At 37.6% G+C, this 25,368-nt stretch overlaps 1 protein-coding gene across 4 annotated transcripts; it reads left to right on the top strand.

Annotated features, from left to right (window-relative positions):
* Positions 1 to 24,636, top strand: nolc1 (nucleolar and coiled-body phosphoprotein 1). 4 transcript variants are annotated; one of them, XM_067386721.1, is made up of 14 exons: positions 1 to 131; positions 779 to 834; positions 953 to 1,110; positions 1,539 to 1,648; positions 1,742 to 1,847; positions 4,865 to 4,989; positions 8,784 to 8,910; positions 9,227 to 9,289; positions 14,413 to 14,478; positions 14,575 to 15,159; positions 15,618 to 16,934; positions 19,723 to 19,820; positions 22,271 to 22,354; positions 22,461 to 24,636. In XM_067386721.1, exons 1-14 carry the CDS (start codon positions 6 to 8, stop codon positions 22,617 to 22,619), a joined length of 3,180 nt encoding a protein of 1,059 aa, XP_067242822.1. In that variant the 5' UTR covers positions 1 to 5; the 3' UTR covers positions 22,620 to 24,636. The 4 variants fall into 4 exon arrangements, with proteins under 4 accessions (XP_067242822.1, XP_067242821.1, XP_067242824.1 ...); XM_067386720.1 differs by having other exon boundaries at positions 14,410 to 14,478; XM_067386723.1 differs by having other exon boundaries at positions 14,410 to 14,478; positions 22,294 to 22,354; positions 22,461 to 22,598.
* Positions 24,637 to 25,368: the final 732 nt, after the last annotated feature.

Genomic DNA, 25,368 nt, shown 5'->3' with positions numbered 1-25,368 from the left:
TCCACATGAGTGCAACGAAGATGGCGCAGGACGGCAAGGTGCCCAGCGATCTCTATCAACATGTGTACTCGTTTCTCGTGGAGAATAAGTTCGCCAAAGCTGCGAAAGAGTTTTTAAAGCAGGCTAAAGTGGTAAGAGGCTTTTCACGTGTTTATTAGAGCCTGTCTTGCGCGCGGGTGTGTTAGTGCAGTAATGTGTCGGTCGTGGCGTGTAGTTCTCCACACGCGTGGGGATTGACACGCAGTTTGAGCCGGACACGTGTTTAAGAGCCGTTGTGTAGAATGGGTTTAAATACATTACATTTCTGCTGGTTTTATAATTTCGACCTGTGCCATATTACAGCTGTTTCGTTATACGTTTAACATTTTCTTCTCGGTACAAAATTAATTAAATTCATCAGGATTCTTTTAAGATAGATTCTTGCAACAGGTTGAGTGTTGGACCATGTTGGAATCAATGAACTATAAATGTATAACATTTTATAGATCTTAGTTAAACATGTAAAGCTTGGAATATAAAACACTGAATATAAAATACATTTATACAACATAACGGATGACTAAAATGAACTATATAAAAAACAAACTACATTAAAGACTCACACAAATGTTTTATGTAGCTATAGAAGTCTTAGTCTACTATCTTTTAGTTTCAGAGTGTCTCTGCCACTAATTACACCACAAAGTTGGAGTTTACTTTTTATATAGCATTTGAATATTTAAGTTTTATAACATTTTAATTTTGTACAAATATTATCATTTAAAATCTGTTTCATCAGAAACCTCAGGACCAAAATGAGGACAGTCTCCTGGACATCTTCAATTTCTGGGTGAAGTATGTATAAGCTGTCTTTTAATTGTTCATATTGCAATTGTTAAATTTTGCTCATGCTGGTAGTTTTGTGGTCATTTCCACTGTTGGGTTGTAATTTACATCAACTTGCTTCCTCAAGGTCCCCAGAAACCAAAAAGCGTAAAGCGGTCACCACTGGCCCTGCGGCAGTAAACGGACCATCGGCCAAGAAAGCAAAGAAAGATGCAGAAAGTTCAAGTAGTGAAGACTCTAGCAGTGAGGAGGAAGCTGCAGCACCTGCTAAGAAAGCCGTACAAGGTACATAGCTGTCACTTAGTTATCTTCTCATGGGGACTTAACAAGTGTGTTTATTAGGATTCCACTTAATGATTCACAAATTAGACTTCATTGGTTGGACTGTATGTTTGTATTGATGGTGCAGCCAGCAACATTGCAATGAAAATGTATTATTGCGGAGTAGAAAATCAATGTGTTTTTTGATTAATGCATGTTCTCTCTAGAAAAACGTCATGAACCTAATTTGGGTTCTAGTATTGTGTGTATGTGTGTAAGATTTGTTTATGAATTGAAAGTTCAAACAAACAGTATTTATTTGAGAAAAATCTTGACTGACACTTTTGAGTAGTTTATGTCCTTGTTATTTTTCAAATATTTTTTTTTTTTTTTTTTGTCGTTTTACTGACCCCAGACATTTGAACGGTTTTGATGTATTATGTCCTTAACAGTGAAAGCTCCTGCTCCAAAGAAGCCAGCAGCTGTAGCTGCTAAAAAGAGCAGCAGCTCTGAAGACTCCAGTGACTCAGAGGATGAAGCTCAGGCTAAAACAGCTGCAAAGGTCAGGAAGTTGATGCTGTTTAGGTGAGCGTGTGTGGGATTTTTCTGCTAGGGTGCCTCTTCCTGAATCTCTGCTTGTTCATTTGTTGTACAGAAACCTGTAGCTGTGAAGCCTGTGGCCGCAGCCAGGAAGAAAGACACCAGTTCCAGCAGTGAGGAGTCTGACTCTGATGACGAGCCTGCCAAAACTCCAGCAACAGGTGAGCTGAAGCGTGATTTCACTTTCTCATTCACTACACCCATGTATTACTCTAGGTATAATTGCTCACCAGTGTTGTCAAAAGTACCGGTACTTCAGTACCAAGTCGGTACTGAAATTTTGAAAATGTGACGATACCAGCATTTCTGTAGTACCGAGATTCCGGGTATATTTGGTACCCACTGATAGGGCTGTGCCAGTATTTACGTGAATATGACACGAGTGAAGCACAAAGATTTGTTTAACGAAGAAATAATAGGTTAGCAATTAAATGTGACTTCGCAGCCATGGAAACATTTTGGTTAATGCCGAATGAGAGGCATGTGAGTCCATATATTTAAGCTTCGTATTCTGTTTTCCGAATCAGGATCTGGTCAACTGATTATCAGAGAATTTAACAATATTCCATTAGTTATTCCACTGAACATCTGTTTCTTTTCCCAAATCTTATAGGCTATTCGCATTCTTTACTGTGGTAGACAAAACACCGTAGGACAGAAACCTTTTTGCTTGCACGTCAATTTCTATTTAACACAGTTTGTGCTCGTTATTAGACTTTATAAGGCGTGTCAAGTTTATTTGTATATACGTTAGTAGGGATGCACCGATTCGCCTTTTTCACTTCCGATCCCGATACCTGGGATTCAGTATCGGCCGATACAATCCGATCCGATCTTCAAGTAATAAGAAAAGCGCTAAATTACCTAATGAACTGTATGCCTCACTTAGGGCTGTGACGGTCGGCATGACAACCGTGCCACAGCGGTCGTGGAGTGTCACCGGCGGTAGTGTGGCGTGTATTATATATAATCTCAAAGGTAGGTTTAACCGAGAATTTTCCGTCATTGATGGAATTTTTTTTTTAGCAGTGACGGAAAAAATCTGCAGCCTGTCCGTCATTTTGATAGATTACTGAGGCTGATGTAGCTTGTAACTGTAATTCCCACCCCTGTCCAGTAGGTGGCGAGTGCGCTCCAGTGTGAGCGCGAGTTCAGTCTCCAGAACAAAATGAAAACATTGCGTTTACACGCACCCAGTTTGTCCATTTTATTACATATAATATTATAATACTTATGCTTTCATAATTGCAGTTTCTAATCAGTTTTAAATAGTTTTTTATTTTTCTTGCTGCTGACTATAAGTTTATGGTCAATGAATGGCTTTTCCTACGTGACATTGTTTACAACACTGATTGAACTGACGTGATACAGATTTCGGTAAGCTACTGCAACGTTCAACATTTTTTTGATTTTCATTCATGTTTATTTCCTTCTGTAAAGTAGTAAAGAAGAGATGATCGCGTTCACTCACGATCCTCAAAAACTGTTGACATGAGACATGAGATTTTCATAATACTTTCTTTTCATAATATAAATAACTGCATAGCCTAGGCCTATTTATCTTATACGTTTGTGAATACATATGAAAATGTGGACGAAATCAGAAGCTATTAAATGTCTTATAATTAAAATTTAAAAATTAAAATGATGCAGCAACATATGATAGATAGGACAGACCCCAAAAAAAAGATATTAAACAATCTTTCATTGCGCAAAAGTATTATAATATGAACGGCTCCCATGAGCGGCACAAAGCGCTTTTATGCGCATCCCGTGTGTAGAATGATGCGATTGAAGCATCATGGAGTCACAGCGTGCAGCAGCAGCGCTCCACAGGGAAAAGTTCAAAGCACAAAGTGAAGATATATTGATGCGTATTGTATTGCCGGTACTTGATTAAGTATAATAATAGAAACATTGATTCATCTTAGAGAGAGTTTCATTGTGTTGACTGTCGTAACCGAACGCAGTCTGAATGCTGAATGGAGAATGACTGACAGCCGCAGCGGAGGGAGGCATTTACGTGAACTAAAATATTTATCTGTACCTCAAATTAAACTACAGAATGGCTTTAGAACACTTGGAATATAGTGCACAGAAACTTTATTGTGCTTTTTAATGTTTTTGTGCCTTTTGTAGAGCTTAACAGTAACACAGAATAGTACACGCACGTATCGGATTTTGGATCGGTCCTGTCTGGTCGATACTCGATCCGGCAAAAATGGCAGTATCGGTGCCGATACCGATCTGAATATCGGATCGGTGCATCCCTATACGTTAGCACGTTTCACACACCAGTGATTTTTACTTTTGTTTTCTCTGGCAGCACTAAATCAAACATCGCCTGAATGTCTTGCCCCTGCGGAGGATAAAACTCACTCTTCAGACCTTTTACAACTAGTGTCAGTTGTTGTTAGGCTAACATCAGGAGATAACATGAAGATATTATTAAAGAGAAATGGTCTCTTTCCTGCTCGTGTCCCGCATCCCTCTCAAAGCGCAAAGCGGCTATATCAAAGTAATAACGGGACTTTGGCTATATGACGTTTCTTTGTGTGGAAATAAAAAACGAATGGTTTTTGAAATAATATTTAACTTTCTTATTATTTAGGTTACCATTATTTACCGATATTTATTTCATAGTTTTACAGGCTGTAGTGTGTTGTTTCACTGATGGAATAGCTAAAATGAACATGCACGTCTGTTACCCCTGTTGAAAAAACGAGCATATGCTGGTAAGGTAGGTTTTGAAGCTGGTATGGTGGTTTGAGCTGGTTTATGCTGGTCCAGGACCAGCTTAGGACTAGCATGGACCAGCAGGACCAGTTTAGGACCAGCATACAGCTTCAAAACCTACCTTACCATGCTGGTTTTTTCAACAGTACACAATGGATGTTTGAGCATTTATTTATTTATTTTTTTTATATTTCAAAATTTATTTGAGGTAGCCTATATAAACACAAACACACACACTCCAAATCATATTTAATGTTTTTAAAATAGGCTATATAAAATAGTAAAATAGTTCCAATAGATTTTGCTGTGGTACCGAAATTGTTACCGAGAACCGTAAAATGTTTGTGGTATCGGTACCGACTACTGGAATTTTGGTACCGTGATAACACTATTGCTCACTAAAGTCCGTTACATGTTCAAAATGATCATCTGTGGTCTCCAGGGGCCAAGCCTGTGGCAGGGACCCCTAAGTTGGTGTCCACTCCAGCAGCTGCAGCTCAGAAGAAGCAGGAGAGCAGCAGCAGTGAGGACGGCTCGAGTGAATCTGAGGACAAGGCTCCAGCTAAGGTACTTTAACATGCTAACATACAACATAATCATATAATCATGCATCAGAATTCAGTTTTCTTTTTCACAAATTTATGTTTTGTCCGCAATTTTTTGTAAATTCTGGTTTAATGGCTTTATTAATTTTAATAAGCAAAAATGTCTAATCAATTGAATTGATCAAACTAAATGTATTAATTTAAATGACATATGAAATTATTCCCCCCCAAACGTGATTGACATAACGTGAGGTCGAATTTATTTTTTAACGTGCGAAAATTTCGCATGCGAATTTTGGACTCGGTGTGCAATGACCTTTAGTGTAAAATAGGCACGTAATATCGAAATATTGATCGATATACCCCTGAATCGAATCATATCGCAGAACTTTTTGAGGTATCGAAAGTATCGTGTCGCTGGCTATGAGAATCAATATTGTATTGAATCGTGATGAACTGTCTGATTTACACCCCTAGTATTTGCACATCACTTTGTTTGTTTGCGAGTCGAGTTTTCCTTTGCAAAGCAGATCATGTTTGTTTGCAAAATGCTGGATTTGTTTAATTATGGCACAATATTAACTCTATATAAATGTATTATCTAAATGAGTGCATGAAATTAACAATAAGATTAATCTTTTAAAGTGCAGCCAAATGAGATTTGAACAATTCATTTTATTTTTCGGCGAACAAAGTACTGCACAGCATGGAGAACATGGAAACTTTGAATTTAAATGTCAGTCTTTCTGTAGTTTAACCCTGAGTCTGAGGCTGATTTGGGGCTTGGAGAAGTTTTGACATGCCCTGACATTTGTGCTTTTTTCAGTTGTTCATAAACATATTAATGACAAAAGTGTCATTACACTGTATTCGGCACAAATTAGGCTACAATAATATGTGAGGAACATGTATGTGCATGATGTTTGTGTTTTTGAAGGAATAACATTTATGCGTGATTATTGAAAAAACAAAAAACTTAAGTCACTGAAATAAGGCCAAAAAAAGTATAGTAAATCTGTGTTTACAAGACTTCTGGGTATTGGAGGTTGTAGACTAGAGTTTTTGCTTCAAAATTATGTAAACATTATGCTGCCTATTCCTTCATATAAAACAATATATTGATTTAGTTTTTGTAAGACACTTTTTGCCAAGAAGCGCAGTATGCGAGGAGGCGTGAATCACCACTGAAAATGGGCCATTCTCACCTAAGACAAAAGAATTGATAGTAATGAGCTGAAATGACTTGCATATTAATGAGGCATTTCAGTCAGGTAGGATGTGAAAAAAACCTTCTGTGATGTCTCAAGCTCATAATGATATATGAAACATACAGAAAAATATTATTACAATATAAAGTAATGGTTTTATATTATACTTTAAAATATAATGTATTTCTGTGATGCAAAGTGTCTGAATATAGGCTTTTAGTTTAAAAGCATGCACATATGGAGAAATATTGGATTCTCATATGTTTGTCAATTTTCTATACAGAGGAGTTATTTTTATTTAATATTCACTGTCATTACTATGAGCACTTGTGTTTTCAATTCATCCTTGAAGTCGGAGGGCGCTCTGTGCTTTAGTCCACAAATTCATCTAAAAGAAGAGGCTATTCCATGAATGGAGTTTCCAATACATACTGCAGCCGGGGGGCGCTAAAGAAACAAACTCATCTAAAATTCATCAATAGAAGAAAAGTAAACAGGAACTAACTGCATGTCTTCTAGAGATCGCTAACCATGACTTTTACATCCAGATAAACACTTTTCAAGACAATACACGATTGAGATGATGAATGCATGTATTGCCTCTGAATTTGCGTCTGAATAGCGCTCCCTCCGTGGGCGTGGCTGCATTAGCGGATAATGAGCTGAATCACGGATTTCTGACATGGCTCTCTTTTCATACAGATTACATAAACACAGAAGGTTTGTTTTCGATTTGACTTGCATGATTTAAAACCTTACATTTCAACGTTTAAGACATAAGTGTAATTTTTCTGTGATTAGTATTCACTAAGTTTCGTTCAGAGGGAGAGGAGAAATCACGCATCATGTTAGTTTTCTTTATTTTACAAAAATCACAACATTTTGTTTTTACTTTGAGTGTACACAAATAAAAGACATTCTATAGTTTCAATTGATATATTACTTATGTCTATATGACAAAAAATGACGGAGTATTTTAAGTCTGTTTTGCTGCAATGTGAAAAAAAACCTGCAAAACGTGCCGGCGCGTTTTCAGACCTCAGAGTATTAAAGGGTTAGTTCGCCCAAAAATTGTCATTATTTACTCACCCTCATGCCTTTCAAGCCACAGAAAGGTAAAGACATCATTAAAGTAATCCATGTGCCTCCTTGTGGTTTATTCTCAAATTTATGAAGTGACGAGTGCTTTGTTGCAGCACAACACAACTATAAAGGTGCCCTAGAATCAGAATTTGAATTTACCTCGGCATAGTTGAATAACAAGAGTTCAGTACATGGAAAAGACATACAGTGAGTTTCAAACTCCATTGTTTCCTCCTCCTTATGTAAATCTCATTTGTTTAAAAGACTTCCAGAAAACACTCGGATCTCAACATAACACCGACTGTTACGTAACAGTCGGGATCATTAATATGTATGACCCCAATATTTGCATAATGCCAGCCCATTCGACGCATTAGACAGGGAAAGGCAGTATTAACGTCTGGATCTGTGCACAGACAAGGTAAGCAAGCAAGAACAACAATGAAAAATAGCAGATGGAGCAATAATAACTGACATGATCCATGATATCATATTTTTAGTGATATTTGTAAATTGTCTTTCTAAATGTTTCATTAGCATGTTGCTAATGTACTGTTAAATGTGTTTAAAGTTACCATCGTTTCTTACTGTATTCACGGAGATGAGAGTCGTTGCTATTTTCATTTTTAAACACGTGCAGTCTGTATAATTCATAAACACAACTTCATTCTTTATAAATCTCTTCAACAGTGTGTAATGTTAGCTTTAGCCACAGAGCATAGCCTCAAACTCACACAGAATCAAACGTAACCATCTAAATAAATACTTTACTCACATAATTCGAAGCATGCATACAGCATGCATGACGAACATCTTGTAAAGATCCATTTGAGGGTTATATTAGCTGTGTAAACTTTGTTTATGCAATGTATAGTTGAGAGCTCATGGGGCAGAGGGAACGCATCTCTTAAAGGGGCTGTGCTGAAAAAATCAGTGCATAGTTAATGATGCCCCAAAATAGGCAGTTAAAAAAAATGATTTAAAAAAATCTATGGGGTATTTTGAGCTGAAACTTCAGACACATTCAGGGGGCACCTAGGACTTATATTACATCTTGTAAAAAAACAATCTAGGGCACCTTTAACAAAATATTAATCCCCAACGCACAATGTCTGCTCTCATGTCAACACGCATGTGTTGTGGTGCTTTAATGAACACGTGTTTGTTTTGTTTTTTGTTTTTGCACAAAGCAGTTGCGTTGCAAAAATTCACTCACTGTGACTATATAAGAAGGCTTATCTCCTTTTTAAACTTTCTTAGCATTCATTGATGATTATCAGCTAATACTATCTAATGCTATCACTAATAACTGTTCATGTAGTCCGTAGAGGCACTCAAAACCCTCCACCCTCCAGAACCAGCTAATTTTACAGTTTCAGATAAATCCTGACATTTATAAGGCTAGTTTATTCTTTTTATGTACACCAATGACATCAATGTGAAGGTGAAGAAATCTTCACAGTTCCACATTTAAATGCATTTTGTTTTGATTTGGGCTTGATATATTCCCCTCACTTTATCACAGACAGCAGTAAAAGCAGCAGTCCCGGTGAAGACGCCTCCAGCCAAACCTGCGGCCACTGCAAAGTCCAGTAGTGATGAGTCATCCTCAGATGAGGAAGATGCCCCTCCTACTAAGAAAGCCAAGACTGGTATTACTGCTTTCCTTTCACATTGGTCTTGAAGGTGCACTAAGAAACAAACAATTTTAACATTTTAACATTTTAACAACCAATATTACAGTGATCTTGGACTTTACACTAACAACTTCACCATGGGTGCAGCATTCACCAGATCATGTGAGCTCTACGTAACATTAAACTGCTTTTCTGGACCATATGACAATATATGATTTATATAGTCATATAGTATATTAGAACATTTGTCAACTTTAGTGCACCTTATGAGGCAAAAGTGTTTCTGAAAAAGAAAAGACAAATTTGAAATTAAAGAGCTCTCTATTCACAGGCCAATTCAGTGCCGTCCCGCCCCCTGGAACACTGACACCTTGTGCTCCAGTCAAAGCCCCCGGTAAGAGTTTGAGTTGTCCTGTAGAATATAATCCATGAGAGGCCATGAATTACTCTGATTTTTAGCTCAGGGGTGTTAAAATGGTTGCATTATTGATAAAGTAAACATTTCCTCCAAGATTTGTATGGCCCTTCAGTGGGTTGTAGCAGCATGTGCTTTCATGATTCAGCTATAAATTAATTTTTAATACAGAAAAGTAATCCATAAATGAAATTATTTGTATTCGGGATGCACTGAAAAATATCGGCCGAAAATGGTGTTTTTAGTTTTTGGCTGCAAGAGAAAAACGGATGAAAATATATGCCCCCCCTCACCCTTCAGTGTTCAGCACTCGGGTTTCCACTTTTGCTCTAGCCATCATGACTGCACGGTGTGACGCTTTGCTTTTTTTGCTCTATGCATGTGACCTCTGCTCAGTTGCTCATGGCCCATGAGAACGCTCTACTCGTGTACCGCTCATGCTCACCCGAAAAGCAAAATCTGCTCAAATAATGCGCAGATGTGAAATTTCTCTGTAGTAGTCTTGTTTCTGTTTGCAATAGCCCTATACTGTGCTGTAACATGCCGTGCTGGGCAACACTAAATGACGCTAAACTCTTTCACTGATCCGCTCTGCTCACATGCGCTGATAATGGCATCTTTGTAGGACTATACATTATTATAATAATTGGTCAAAAAATAAACCCATTAAATCTGATTGTTGCATAGACCTAAATAAAGAATAATATATTAATATTTACATTAATATATTTTGTCCAATTTTAGTGTTACTTTCAAAAAAAGTGTGGTTTTATTCTATTGGCTTGTATTTTTTTTTTTTTTTACAGTATCATTAAAATTATATTTCATCAAAGTGTAATAATACAATAGGTTGTTTGCAATCACGTGGTTCTGGTGATGCGCGAAATACCGGTGGAGGGCAAGCAGTGAAAATTAGAATGGAAGGGATGGAGAGAAGTCCATTCTGTGCTGGTTTAGAAAGGTATAAACAGAAAACTATAACATATGTTGGACGTGATCTTTATGAAGATGAGCGAATTTTCCACTGAATTGAAAGACTTTCCTGCCATCGAGTAGGTAGATTAGAGAATGTGAAGCTGCCGTCATGCCGTGTTCAGTTCTAGTCTGGCTTGTTTATATCGTGCTTCCTTTCTACTAGTGTCAGGGGCAGTATTTTTGATTTTCTGTCGTGATTGTGAGAAATGTCACCATTTATTTATTTGGACATTTTCTACCATATGATGGCTGAAGCAGCAGCGCGTGACACTGTTCTCATGGTAACCAGATCAACATTGTGAACGGAATACTACAAAACTGAAGTGAAAACACCAAATTATCATTCAATGGGATAAAATAGCATCTCTTCCCTGCAAATGATACCATGATGAATGTGGATATTTAACCAAGTCAAAAACAAATAAGGTAAGCAGGTATCAATAATAGCGTTTTGCGTCTGCTGATACTGAAATGAATAAAGGCGACAACTTAAAAAAAAAAAAAAAAAAAAGTTATAAAAAATGGTATGTTATGTAAACAATATTAACACCCTTTGGGTTCTCTATTTTATCTATTTGAGCAACCATAAACAACGCAAAACATGAATTGAGTTTTTGATAGGATTCCTATATAGAAAAATCGCTTCCTGCCCTCCAGCGCTGCTGCAGTGACGTCATGTGCAAACAACCTATTATACAAAAAAAATAAAAAAAATTTAAAAAGCAGTTTGTTTTCAGCCAAGCTCATCCAGAATTTGCTGTTCTGGCCTAGAATTTGTATAGGGATGGTATAAAAGCAAGGCTCTATGGTAAAAAAAAAAATTTCTTTAGGAGCACTTGTGTTCCTAATAAAAAAAAAAAAAAAAAAATTAGGAGCACAGTCAAAAATTTAGGAGCACATTCTGTTCTGTTCTGTAACAGACATTAACTTTCCCATTACATGGTGATATGCCCCAGGAAATTAATGTAAAGGGCCAAATTTGTATCATTATAAGAGCAATTTTTGTAATCTTATTAAATGTGTGCATTATATTTAATTTATTAAATTAAAATAGAAAATGTATTTTTAAATGTTGAACAATAAATTCAATTATGACAAATAAGACCCAATCAGGCTGTTACCAATCAAAAGAAATCATCAAAAAATCCATCTTTGCACTGCAGAAGTAGCACAGAAGCTCCATTTGAAGTGGTATTGTTTAGACATTTACATAGACCGCTTAATGCTCAGTGGTAAATAATGTTGTACGAATGTTTTAAATTTAGAAATGTATAAAAAAAGGAAAAGAATCTTTAAAAATTAGACTGTTTTTACTTAATTATAATATAAGTGTAAATATGAAAATAAATGTGAAAATAAAATGGCCAGTAGGTGGCGGTAAATCTTAATGTGTCATTCAGTCGTTCAAAACGCAGATTCATTCAGGAATCAACATTGCTTGGAGATGCGCAGCAGCTCTGGTGTGGCTTTGTTTGAAACTATTTTCACAAAATAGAGCAAAAACACAGTATTGTGGCTAAAATTGTCACTTAATATCAGCTTATTTATTGGACTTCAGTCAGATCAGTAAGTATCACATTTGCAATCATGCCAATACTCAGAGAAACAGTGATAGTGATAGTACTTTACTTGCACATATTAGGCTTGCAGACCGCAACACCGATTACATCACTTGCCCACCGTGACCGCGGCGCCAGCCCCACTGTCGTTTTGATTTATTTATTTTTTTATATAATAATAATAATAATTTAACACCACAGTTAAAAACTGAATGCATCTGCTCAATTCAGTGAGCCGAATGAGTCGCAGCACAAATGTTTTTTTTGTTTTTTTTATTTTTGGAGGCATTTTTGCCCTAAGCCCCCGTTAATTTCCGACCTTGATTGCAGCCAAATTAATTGTACATACATTTGGATTAACAAAGAAACGGCAGCATGAGACTGTTTGGTAAGTGCGTGGCTGTCACACTAGTTGCACCTTATAAACAATCTTTGAAGTGCACTTGCTCTCTTCTGCTGACTGAAGCAAAGTCTTTGAATTAAAGCAAGAAAAGCAGCCGATTGCAGTACGAAACATAACTGTTGTTCAGTTTAGATGCGTTTTGGGAGTTGTACTTTTTTTTCCGATTGTAGATCTGTTCATGAGAATTGATCGAGTCACTCGCACCAGTGTGCCTAAATATTTTTTCACAGTTGCACGCAGTTATTTTCAGGAGCAAATATGAGTGAAATGAGCGCACTGTAGACCAGTGTTTCCCAACCCTGTTCCTGGAGGCACACTAACAGTGCATATTTTCCAAATCTTCCTAATCAAACACACCTGATTCAACTCATCAGTTCGTTAGTAGAAACTCCAAGACCAGAAATATATGGTTCAGATAAGGGAGACATTCAAAATGTGTACTGTTGGTGTGCCTCCAGGAACAGGGTTGGGAATCACCGCTGTAGAGCCCTGAAAAGGCTTGATTTCAGTGCAATAATTAGGCATGATTTTAGTGCACAAAATGATGCATTGTACATGTAGATTATAGAAGGGGCTAATTTGCATCTCTGGGCTTTTCACTAAGAAAAACATACAAGACATAAAGGAAAGTGCATATATATTCGGTAAAATAAAAATTCTAGTTTCTTTTAAACTTGCCCTTCATCATTATCAAAGTTCAATCTTGTGTATTAAACTTACATCTTGTCAGTTTATTTAATCTGGTAATATTCCAAAGTTAAACTATGTTCCCCTTAGTTCTACAAAAATCAATCATACCAATAAAATACCATTTATTTAGTCTCGGCCTCAGATGTCTCGCCCATGGACCATTGGCTGAACGTCTGATGCATATGGCACACTTATCTGGAAACACTTCAGGAGTTTCAAAGTTGTCATCTGGTTGGTTCACATACTTTTGACGCTAGCCAATTGCATTCATGCAACACCGGAAACTAATGTGATTTGCTGTTGTCACTATGACGGTCGCGTCAGCACCAAGCTTCAGACACGCCCTCCATCAAGCGTCAATGCCAACTCCGCATGTGAATGCACCGTTACAGTTCCTCCTGAACCAAAACAATGAGCTTATGCTGCATTCACATCATAACTACCATAATTAAGAAATGGCAACCTGTGAAGTTGTAATTTGAAATGTATGCGTTTCAATGGCAACACCACCAACGCTGCAATGAATCGGCAGCAGTGGTACAGGACAGAGCTCTTTAAGTTCTCAGTTCATTATTAATGTAATGTTATGCCCTTTGAGACATTAATTTAACACAGCCTCTCGTGATGCTTTTTTTTTTCTTCCTGCTGTGCGCGTTCATGTGTTTTGAAGGAGGCGTGGCTTCGGAGACGCTCTGAAGGGAGGGTGGAATCTTAAGTTTTCAAAGCTAGCTCACTATTGCTAGCCTCTCTGAAAATGACCCACCCTACTTTTAAGCTTGGTGATGAAAGTTATTGTATGCGAGAATAAAATAACATATTTGAATGTATTTTTAGTATTTTAAATACAAAATACTTTCTCTCAAAGTATTTAATTACAAATTACATTTGATTTTTTTTCTTTAAGGAAAATACAAATGACAAAATACTCAAAAGTAATTAAATACATATTTTAAATGCATTTAATTAAAATACTGCCCATCTCTGCGCGAGACTACCATTTATTGTGCTACTAGTTATTTCGGTAACATCCTGTCTCTTTACAAATGGGTAAAACCTCTTGGATTTTTATTTATACATTCATGTCACATTAAAACTAGGAGATAATTTTCAATCTCTCATGAACTGTTTGAAGCCATGAATATTGAGTGGAAGACTTTTTTTTATTTATTTTATTTTTTTTTTTTTTATGTATTTTGTGCAGTTCGTACATTTTCTTACCAGTGATGTTTAAGACTATCAAGATAAAAATGGCAATTTTGGGCATTTTTGTAAATTAGTTTATTAAAAGCATTTTTATTTTTTTATTAAAGGCAGTATAACTACCATGATGTGCAAAGACTGTACAGTTTATATATAATTCTATAATTTGTTTGTCATAGGGATTGGAGAGAAAAATGTTCTTAATTGTTAATGTCAAAATGTAGGTGTAGTTTTTCTTCTTTAATTTTTTTTTTCCCCTTTGTGTCTCCAAGCAGCCCCAGTTAAGGCTGTGACTCCCAAAGCTACAGCTAAGAAGGACTCCTCCAGTTCTGACAGCTCTGGTACTTTGCTCTCTCCAGAATATCACCAAAAATGGCTGTTTTTAGGGAATTATTTTTGTGGCTCTGAATGCTAACAAACCGATTTCCTTTTCTCAGATTCAAGTTCAGAGGATGAAGCAAAGAAGCCAGCAGTCAAAGCTGCACCGGCTAAAGCAGCCCCAGCTAAGAAAGTGCCTACAAAGGTTACTCCTGCTCAGAAAAAGGACTCAAGTTCAGATTCTTCAAGCTCAGAGGATGAAGCAGCAAAGCCAGCTGTCAAAGTCACACCTGCAAAAGCTGCATCTGCTAAATCTACACCTGCTAAATCTACACCTGCTAAATCTACACCTGCTAAATCTACACCTGCTAAATCTACACCTGCTAAATCTACACCTGCTAAATCTACACCTGCTAAATCTACACCTGCTAAAGTCACTCCAGCTGCAGACGAGTCTTCTAGCTCTGAAGACTCTGATGATGAGGAGGAGGCCAAGAAACCAGCAGCTAAAGTTGTCCCAGTTAAACCTGCGCCAGCCAAGAAAATGCCAGCTAAAGTCACGCCTGCTGCAAAAGAATCTTCATCTAGCTCAGAGTCTGACGATGACGAACCGGCCACAAAACCTACTCCAGCCAAGGCAACCCCTGCTAAAGCTGCTCCTCCAAAGAAAACTCCTGCTAAGAAAGATGATTCCTCAAGTTCAGGTCAGTTGTCATTCTTTTTTATGCTATTTTTTTTATATATATATATATATATATATAATATTATATTATATATATATATATATTATATTATATTATATTATATTATACTTTAAAATAAACTTATCATACAGCTCGATATTAATAAAAAATTGTGTATATATTATAAATAACTTTTTTGCATGCCGTACTCATGTAAAGTGATTTTATTTCATCATAAAATGTACCCAGTCCCCAGCTCTACCATGTGATTTTATGTAAAGCTGTACAAGTAAATTTTATTTGACATTATTTATAAGAGATCAAGGAACACTTTTGTCTAATCTACTTTTGTTCCATCAAAGCTAATCATACAGTTTTGGAATAATGTGAGGATGAGTAGATCCAGAGAAAGAGTAATGCCATGACAGTGCTGTTGATCAAAATTGTATTTGCTTATAGATCTATTTCACCTCCCACAGATTCAGACAGCTCTGAAGATGAGGCACCAGCTAAACCAGCAGCCATATCCAAGCCTTTGAGCACTTCTCAAAAGAAACCTGCCACCACACCGGTATCCAAACTTGCAAAACCTGCCCCAGCCAAACCAACCAATAAACCAGCTGAAAGCAGCTCCGACTCGGACAGCTCTTCAGATGAAGATGAGGAACCTCAAAAGAAAGCCACCACCACACCGGTATCCAAACCTGTGGCTACCTCAGCTAAATCTACCCCTGCAGCTAAATCTACCCCTGCAGCTAAATCTACCCCTGCAGCTAAATCTACCCCTGCAGCTAAATCTACCCCTGCAGCTAAATCTACCCCTGCAGCTAAAGCAGCTGAAAGTAGTTCTGATTCAGACAGCTCATCAGATGAGGAACCGCAAAAGAAAGCCGCCACCACCACACCAGTATCCAAACCTGGTACCCCCGCTAAACCTGCAGCAAAAGCAGCTGAAAGCAGTTCCGATTCAGACAGCTCATCAGATGAGGAACCTCAAAAGAAAGCCACCGCCACACCGGTATCCAAACCTGTGGCTACCTCAGCTAAATCTACCCCTGCAGCTAAAGCAGCTGAAAGTAGTTCTGATTCAGACAGCTCATCAGATGAGGAACCGCAAAAGAAAGCTGCCACCACACCGGTATCCAAACCTGGTACCCCCGCTAAACCTGCAGCTAAACCTGCAGCTAAACCAGCTGGGAGCAGTTCTGACTCAGAAACTGACAGCTCTGACTCGGAGGATGAGACTCCAGCTGCCAAGACCCCTAAACCAGCAGCAGCTAAGACCCTTAAACCTACTAAGAGCCCTGCTTCTGCTGCCAAACCACCTGCTCCAGCCAGTAAGGCCACAGCTGAGTCCAGTAGCAGTGATTCGGACAGTTCCAGTGAAGACGAGAAGCAAGTAAAGACTACCGTGACACCCAAAGCAGCACCAGCTAAGCCAGCTGTGACTCCAGTTAGTGCGAAGAAAGCTGAAAGCAGTAGCTCGGAGTCATCTGACAGCTCAGACTCTGAGACGGAAGCTAAGAAGACTCCCGCCAAGCCTGCAGTCGCCAATGGAAAGGCTACGACACACACCCCCACCTCTGCAGCAAAGACGGCGGCCAAAAAGGCAGAGTCTTCATCCTCCAGTGACAGCAGTTCTGATGAAGAGGAGCCATCTAAAACACCGGCTGTGAAAACTCCACCCGCTACAAAAACAAAGGCTGCTAAAGCTAAAGCAGACGGCAGCTCTTCTGAGGACTCTTCATCCGAGGAAGAGGAAGCGACCAAGACTCCTGTCACTTCCACATCAAACGGTATTATCAGTACTCGTGTTACAGACAGTGTTATACGTTACATAAACAAAACAAAAAAATCTAAATGTAACAATTTTGCCTACAACACTAAAAACCAATGAAGTGTCTCTAACCATCTAATGCCAAGTCTCAAGGCTAGGGCTGAACGATTTTGGAAAATAATCTAATTGCGATTTTTACCAAGATTGCGATTTTAATATGCAATTATTTTTAAGCTCTTTATCTTCTATATTATTCAACAAAGATGAGCAATAAATCTGGGAATCTTTAGGTACCTCACGATTTGAGTCACAGTCTGATTCCAAAACGATTCCTGATCTCGCTCTTATTAGTCTTAAAAAGTTTTAATATTATTATTTAATTACATATGTAATTATAAGTACTTTTTAAAATAATTGCACATTAAAAATGTAATTAAAAAAAATGCATTTTAATAATTTTAAATAAACTAATATAAGACCGGGCTTAGATTAAGCCAGGATTAGGCCTTAGTTTAATTAGGACATCTAAGTAGCTTTTATAAATGTGCCTTAGAAAGAAACATTACTGGTGTGTATCTTGAGACAAAACAATGGCACTGATATATTTTAAGATATGTCAATGCAAGTTGCTTTCAGTTAAAACAGCTCAAACATTTTAATCATTTATTTTAGTCTAGCTCAAGCCCTGTCTGTGAAACTGAGCGAAAAGCTACTAAATAATAAAGGGGGGGAGGGGGAATCATATTACAAGCAATAAACAAAGTGATTTCAGTATTTAAGAGTATCTGAACATTTTCCTTTTTAAGAGCTGTGAGTGATTTGTCTTTCTCAAAAATATCGGTGGGTGAGACGAAACTGCAAGCGTAATCAAAGCACGCATTGCACAGCTCATCCTGTGCAATATGGCCAGCGAATGTCCTTGTAATTCGCTTCAACCTTTCCGAAGTTTATTAAAGATTATTTTTGTGAGTGTGAGAGCAATTGGAAGAAAGCAGAATAAGCACACAGCATCATTGCGCATATTTGTTAACTAAATTCATAATTGATCCAGAATCATTAGAGAGAATCTTTTTTTCTCATCTCTATTGTACAGTATGACCAACGCAATATTAGATTAAACAAACTGTGCTTTCCTGTAGGCCAGCCATATGCACAGCATGCCAAGTTGATGCTTCCTCTGCAGACTGCTTTAGTCTTGCGTGTCACGTGATGAGAGTGTAATCGCAGCCTTGTGGTTAAGTCGCGTTTTGTCATATCGCGATATCGCAAATGCGATTAATCATTCAGCCCTACTCGAGACAAACTTTATAAGAGTTTAAATAACTTGACATGTTTTATAAAAACATGGCACTTATGTGTGAGACGCGAACACCATTTAGCACATTACAGTTTCAGCCAATTCCATGTTAATCTTGAGTACCTATAGAGTAGTGTAGCATCCTTCATATCTTTAAAAAGTCTTCAGTTTTATCAGATTTATAAAAGGAAGAGTCTGTAGCGAGTCTTTCTGAAAACAGCCGAGCTCCTGGAGGCGTGCCGTAGGCGAAGCTGAAGTGACGAGCAGGCACTGCTTTTGCGTAGCGAAACTATCAATGGTCAGCTAAACAAATGTATTTAAACACACTACATCACCATGGATAACTTTTGATTCACTATACGATCATGTTGTTTACATTATATGCGCTTATGTGCCGTCTGCCAACAAAACAGACATTTGATGCAGCTTTACTCACCACCTGTGGTTCTGACTCATGACCGGGATCTTTTACCGCTGTGACCGCTCCATCTTTCAGTTTCAAATGATCTAAGTCCAATGTCAAACTGGGCCTTGTTTATAAAACCATAATCGTTGATCCTGAGGGCTCGAGCAACCACGGAAAAACACAAGATATTCTCCATTCATTTTAACCAATAAAAAAAGTGATTGCAACTTTCGGACATGACTTCATCCTTATTTTGATAGTTAATTTAAGGCGGTTTGTATGGTTATTTTAATGACACATATCGAGAGTGCGTCAATGTAATACATGAGAACAAATCTCTCAGCTCCACTTAATGCTGGGTTCTTTGGGAAGCAAGGTTATGTTTCACTCACAACCAAAAACACACTTCTTTGGTGACATTGTTTATTTTGTGGTTTAAAAACAAAGTGACATCCTTCTTGAAAGTCCTGTGCAGCACTGCCGACGACTTCCGTAACCCGAATGAAGCAGGTTGATGAGCGTGCTCTTCCTCTCTCGTTCTGGTCATTGTGTGTGCACGCGCTCTTCTGGGAGAAGTGCCTATAGGAATTCCACCCTCTATTACATAATACAGGGCCATACTCAAAAAAAAAAAAAAAAAAAAAAAACTTTCTGAAACTTGTACAAACTTTGAAGGAGTGTATTTGGCTCAGAAATACTCCATCATACATCCAACTCGTTTTTGAAACTTTGGCCATGTTTAGCAAGAGAATCCAACTCTTTAACCGTTTAAATAAGTCAGAATGCATGAAATAGCTTTAGACCACAAAACCTGCTCCAGAACGTAACAGATGGAACACTCGTGTCATAATTGAATACAATGGAGTTTAGAGTTAGCATGTTGCTAAGCTAACAATGTGATATTTTAAAAAGCATAACACAGCACATGCAAAATATTGTTAAATTAGGTTTGCTCCATCTTGTGTATTTCTTTTTAGGACACAGTATCACTGACATTTTGACTGCATTCTGCCACATCAGTGTAAAACTGTTTGTGTTCTTTCTTGTAAATTGATTTTTCATTTTAAAGCACTCACATTTGTTTTTCATCTCATCTGATCACAGGTACACAGGGCAAAAGAAAAAGGAATGAGGAAAGTACACCCAAGAATAAAAAAATCACCACCTCCACACCTCAGACATTTCCCAAAGTCAAGCAGAAGGTAAATGGCTGTGATTGTGTGCATGTTTGTGTTGATGTTGGCTCAGTGCATATTCAAACACACCCAGGGTTCAAATTGAGAGGTTGGGGGTCTAATTCTGGTTTCCGCTAAGATGTGACACAAAAATACTATGTCGGCTTCAATGATATTTGTAATGAAATCTAAGAGATTTCTGTTCTTCTATTGATAGTCCGTTTCACCAAAACTCTTGACACTTCAAAAGTTCCAGAAAGACATTGTTAAAGTTATCCACATGAATCGAGAAGTTTAGATTAAGGGTGTTTACACGACAATGATATACTAAAAACTGAAGTTTTTCTTTGTACAGACAACTGTGTCAAAATGATCCCCATTCACTTAAATCCACGAAAATGACTAAAAACGCTGTATTATGCATGCCAGGCCAGTAGTTGGCGGTGTGACTTTGTAAAGAAAGACTACCTGCCTGTGTACATGCGCATTCTTTTACATAGCACTCGCGCCAAGCGCACGTCTAATAAGAATAAACACGTAATATGCACGTGCATGCTGTCATCATTTTCACAGATTAGCATTTTAGTAGTTTACACAGAGACAATAACAGTATAATTTTCAAAAACTTGCACTTTGAAACCAGTTTTCAAATGTTTGCGTTTTCAGGCCCCCAAAACGCCATTGTTGTGTAAATAAATGGCCAAAACGCACAAGTTTTTAGTTGAAAAAGGTGTCGTGTAAATGCCCCCTTAGTCTTTAAAACAGTTTTTTAAACGTTTTAATTTTTAAAACTGGTAAAAAAAAATAAACATTGTCAAACACATTTTTATTATTACAAATATTTTTTTAAATCTAGCTCTTAGCAAAGGTAAATTCTCCAATCCACCCGTGTTCCCGCGGTTGAAGCTCCACACAGACATACCAGTGCATCTGGAAAGTATTCACAGCGCTTTACTTTTTCCACATTTTATGTTACAGCCTTATTCCAAAAGAGATTAAATTCATTATTTTCCTCAAAATTCTACAAACAATACCCCATAATGACATGGAAGCAGTTTGTTTGTCTTTGCAAATTTATAAAAAAAAAAAAAATTGCATGTACATAAGTATTCACAGCCTTTGCTCAGTACTTTGTTGAAGCACCTTTGACACCAATTACAGCCTCAACTCTTTTTGAGTATGATACTACAAGCTTGGCACACCTATTTTTGGGCAGTTTCTCCCATTCTTCTTTGCAGGACCTCTCAAGCTCCATCAGGTTGGATGGGGAGCGTCTATGCACAGCCATTTTCAGATCTCTCCAGAGATGTTCAGTCAGGTTCAAGTCTGGGCTCTGGCTGGGCCACTCAAGGACATTCATAGAGTTGTCCCATAGCCACTCCTTTATGTTGGTTGTGTGCTTAGACTGGGGCGAAGGTTCATCTTCCAACAGGACAACGACCCTGAGGTCCAGACCGCTCTGGAGCAGGTTTTCATTAAGGATGTCTCTGTACGTTGCTGCATTCATCTTTCCCTCGATCCTGACTAGTCTCCCAGTTCCTGCTGCTGAAAAACATCCCCACAGCATGATGCTGCCACCACCATGCTTCACTGTAGGGATGGTATTGGCCAGGTGATGAGCGGTGTCTGGTTTCCTCCAGACAGGATGCTTGCTATTCAGGCCAAAGTGTTCAATCTTTGTTTCATCAGACCAGAGAATTTTGAGAAATTCCAGGTGGGCTGTCAGGTGCCTTTTACTGAGGAGTGGCTTCTGTCTGGCCACTCTACCATAAAGGCCTGATTGGTGGAGTGCTGCAAAGATGGTGGTTCTTCTGGAAGGTTCTGCTCTCTCCACAGAGAAACGCTGGAGCTCTGTCAGAGTGTCCATAAGGTTCTTGGTCACCTCCCTGACTAAGGCCCTTCTCCCCGATCACTCAATTTGGCCGGGCGGTCCGCTCTAGGAAGAGTCCTGGTGGTTCCAAACATCTATTTACGGATGATGGAGGCCACTGTGCTCATTGGGACCTTCAATGCTACAGAAGTGTTTCTGTACCCTTCCCCAGATCTGTGCCTCGATACACTCCTGTCTCGGAGGTCTACAAACAATTCCTTGAATTTCATGTCTTGGTTTGTGCTCTGACATGCACTGTTAACAGTGGGACCTTTATATAGACAGGTGTGCCTTTCCAAATCATGTTCAGTCAACTGTATTTCCCACAGGTGGACTCCATTCAAGTTGTAGAAACATCTCAAGGATGATCAGTGGAAACGGGATGCACATGAGCTCAATTTTGAGTGTTATGGCGAAGGCTGTGAATACTTGTGTACTTTTTTTTTTTTTTTTTTTTCTTCTTCTTGTTTCACCTTGTCATTATGGGGTATTGTTTGTGAAAAAGTGAAGCGCTGTGAATACTTTCCGGATTGTCTCGACTGTTTGGTTATGCACTTCTGCTTAAATGTATTTTCTGTTTGTTTTCTCTGTTGTGTGGATTGTAAAGGAAAGCAATACTCCTTTCCGTAGAGTAAAAGAAGACGAGATTGAGGTGGACCCCCGACTGGCAGACAATTCATTCGAAGCAAAGGTGAGATTATAAACGTGAATGCATATTAGGCAAATATTTACTGTAAAGACCTTGTCCTTGTGCTCGTATAGTGCTTTGTTTCATTTAACTCTCGATTTACTTCAAGATGGGAGCCAACGGAGACTGGGGCCAGAAAGCCAACAGTGTGCTTAAATTTACCAAGGGCAAATCTTTCCGGCATGAGAAGACCAAGAAGAAGCGTGGCAGTTACTGCGGTGGTGCCATCTCCACCACAGTGAACTCCATAAAATTTGACAGTGAATGAGATCACAATCTAAATGAATTTCAGAACTTTCCCCATCTGTATCCCCCGTTCGTTGCTGTATCAGCTCTAGCAAGAACTGTTCTGACCCATCTACCCTCCCTTCCTGCAGGGCGTACTGACACTGTTCTGCCAGCATTGATTGAAGAGGGCAGGAATGGGGGGGTTGGTGAGGTGTACGGTTGTCATTATCTTCTACACTGTCCTTCATGCAGTTAGACATGGCGACCACATGGTGGCGTCAGTTCATTGAGTTTTGCAATAGAAAGTCTTCTGAGCTTATGTAAAATCATTTTGGCTTTACTGTAAATGTTTCTTTAAGTTGGTTTTGACAAATTATGTATTGTTGTCCTAACGGGTAATTATTAATATACTAGAAATGACTGAGTGATTTTCTTTTTTTTTTCTTCTTCTTTTTTACGCATCTTAAAGAAATGTCATTGTTATGGTTACGTTGTGAGCGTATCTTAAGCCTGGGTATTGTCCCATTTGAAGAAGCCATGTAGTTATGACTCCGCCCACTTCTGTTTGATGGATTACTGGAAGACCATCCTTAAGATAACGAGTCATCCTCATTCAATTTTAGTTTTGATATTTTATGGTTTCATGGTTACGCAGGATTTTGTAATTTGGTCTCACTTATAATCAGTCTTATAACTGTAATTAAAACTTTGACTGAAACTCTGCTGTTTGTCAAGTTCAGGTTTTTTTTTTTATGTGGTTTGCCAAAATGTTTATAATTTTTTTTATTATTATTATTCCATAGTAATTAAATTTTAGGTTAAAAGTTAAAGCTAATTTGGGACCAAATACAGTAGTCAACATTTGAAGTGGATCAAGACCTTTTATCAAAGTTGACCTAAAACCTTCTTCTTAGGACAACTTTGTATCATTAAATACAGTAGTCAACATTTGAAGTGGGTCAAAAAAGTTCAGTGAACAATTCTTCAGACTAAATCAAGAAGTCCATCAGAAATTTACTGAATCAACAACTGACTCGCCAAACTGTGTTATTGCTTTTAGTGATGTCTGTCTGGAAAAGAAGCGTTTATTTGAAGATTAAATTAACTACATGTCATATTAACTAGCTAGAAAACAGACATTTTACATAAAGCTGGACGATATGGCTAAATAATCCCCCCCCATATACGATATCCATATTCATCACCGGTGTTGGGGGTAACGCATTTACAAGTAACTGGAGTTACGTAATCTGATTACTTTTTCAAGTAATGCATTGCTTATTCAATTTACAACAAAATATCTAAGTTACTTTTTCAAATAAGTAATGCAAGTTACTTTTTCACATGTATTGACTGACAGCTCTCCTGTCTCCATGTTGAGAGAAATAAAGTGCAGAGGTGTTGTGTGTGATGTGTGAACAGAATGGGTATTGTAGTTCTGGACTAAATGTGAACATGCATTTACTTATCTAACTTGCACGAAAACATTAATTATTCCTCAAAATGAATGAAAACTGAAATGCAATCTCAGAATTTTATGCAAACCTCTAGTAATTAACTATTAAACAAATATACTTGAATCTCAATTTAATCAATGTCTTTGCTGCTGACCAATGATTCAATTCAACTATACTAATTAAAAATTAGACCTACTTTAGATTTAGAAGTAAAGCGTGTTGAACTTCCTTCTGTATCCTATTCTTCTTTAATCCAGAATGGCAGCACAGCTGGAAGGTTTGTTTGAACTGCGCCCTCTACTGTACAGGCGCAAATATGCATTTTCTTTAGCCTTCATTTAGCTTTCGTTGTGAAAAGGCCTTTTGCCAAAAATGTTTTTGTTGTTGTTGCTATCAAAAAACAAGCAAGCCAAGCCCAGGTGAGAACAAGTAACACAATACTGTAATGCATTACTTTTAAAAGTAACTTTCCCCAACACTGTTTATCACAATAATCATTTACCAATAATGGGGAAGGAAATGCTTTCCATGTATTTGTTAGAGCTTGAGAAATGAATGTAAACATGTGAACCTATTCACAATTAAACTCCACAGAGTAAGTTACCTTTTAATTTAGGGCCCTGTGAAATCCACTTTATTTTTGCCTTCTGTGTTTTTCATATTTTTGGGGGATTCTGTGTTTTATGATGTAATACAAATTTATATAAACTTTAACAATTTAACCAAGCTTTTAAAATGTGATCAAATGAAAATATAGCAATTATTATTATTATTATAATTTTTTTTTAAATAAGATGCTGCATAATAGAACTATACATTTAAATGGATGAAAAAATAACTTGGTAGTTTGATATTTCTTAGAAATAATAATAATTACTTTTAGAAGTGCATTTTAGTATACAGTAGTGACTACTGTATACTAAAATGCACTTGTCAAATTTCTGTCATAATTTCTTCAAGTTAAACCGGACTTTTATTTTGACGGTTTGTCATGAAGGTCTTTCAGGTTTAGATTCAGACCTTTTTTTACAGTCTATGCTTCAGACTCAGTTTCAGTGTGTATTTGACAGTAGTTTTTCCTCAAATGAAACGGTGAAAAGCTTGTGAAGTGACTCAAAGCAGCTTTGCAGATAAAGTTCATGTCCACATAAAGTGAGAATTATCGAGTAAAAATGTCCACAGCTTACCTGTATCAACGTAAATTTACTGTTTATTGCCCAGCCATGGTAACCAACTTTACTTAATACATTTTAATATTTATCTAATAGAATAGGCCTATCAAATAACATATTTACTTTAAAACATCAAATAGTAGAAATGTAACATTAATTA

Source organism: Chanodichthys erythropterus, chromosome 5 (assembly GCF_024489055.1).
Source record: "Chanodichthys erythropterus isolate Z2021 chromosome 5, ASM2448905v1, whole genome shotgun sequence".
NCBI classification, from domain to species: domain Eukaryota; kingdom Metazoa; phylum Chordata; class Actinopteri; order Cypriniformes; family Xenocyprididae; genus Chanodichthys; species Chanodichthys erythropterus.
The sequence above is the reverse complement of the archived record's forward strand: the minus strand, read 5'-3'. Positions and strand labels throughout refer to the sequence as shown.

Bases quoted from the DNA above. Each gene is read 5' to 3' on its own strand.
- nolc1 (XM_067386720.1), top strand. From the start codon at position 6: ATGAGTGCAACGAAGATGGCGCAGGACGGCAAGGTGCCCAGCGATCTC. The intron at 1,649-1,741 runs GTCAGGAAGTTG...TTTGTTGTACAG, and splicing joins AGGCTAAAACAGCTGCAAAG to AAACCTGTAGCTGTGAAGCC. The intron at 19,821-22,270 runs GTAAATGGCTGT...TGGATTGTAAAG, and splicing joins TTCCCAAAGTCAAGCAGAAG to GAAAGCAATACTCCTTTCCG.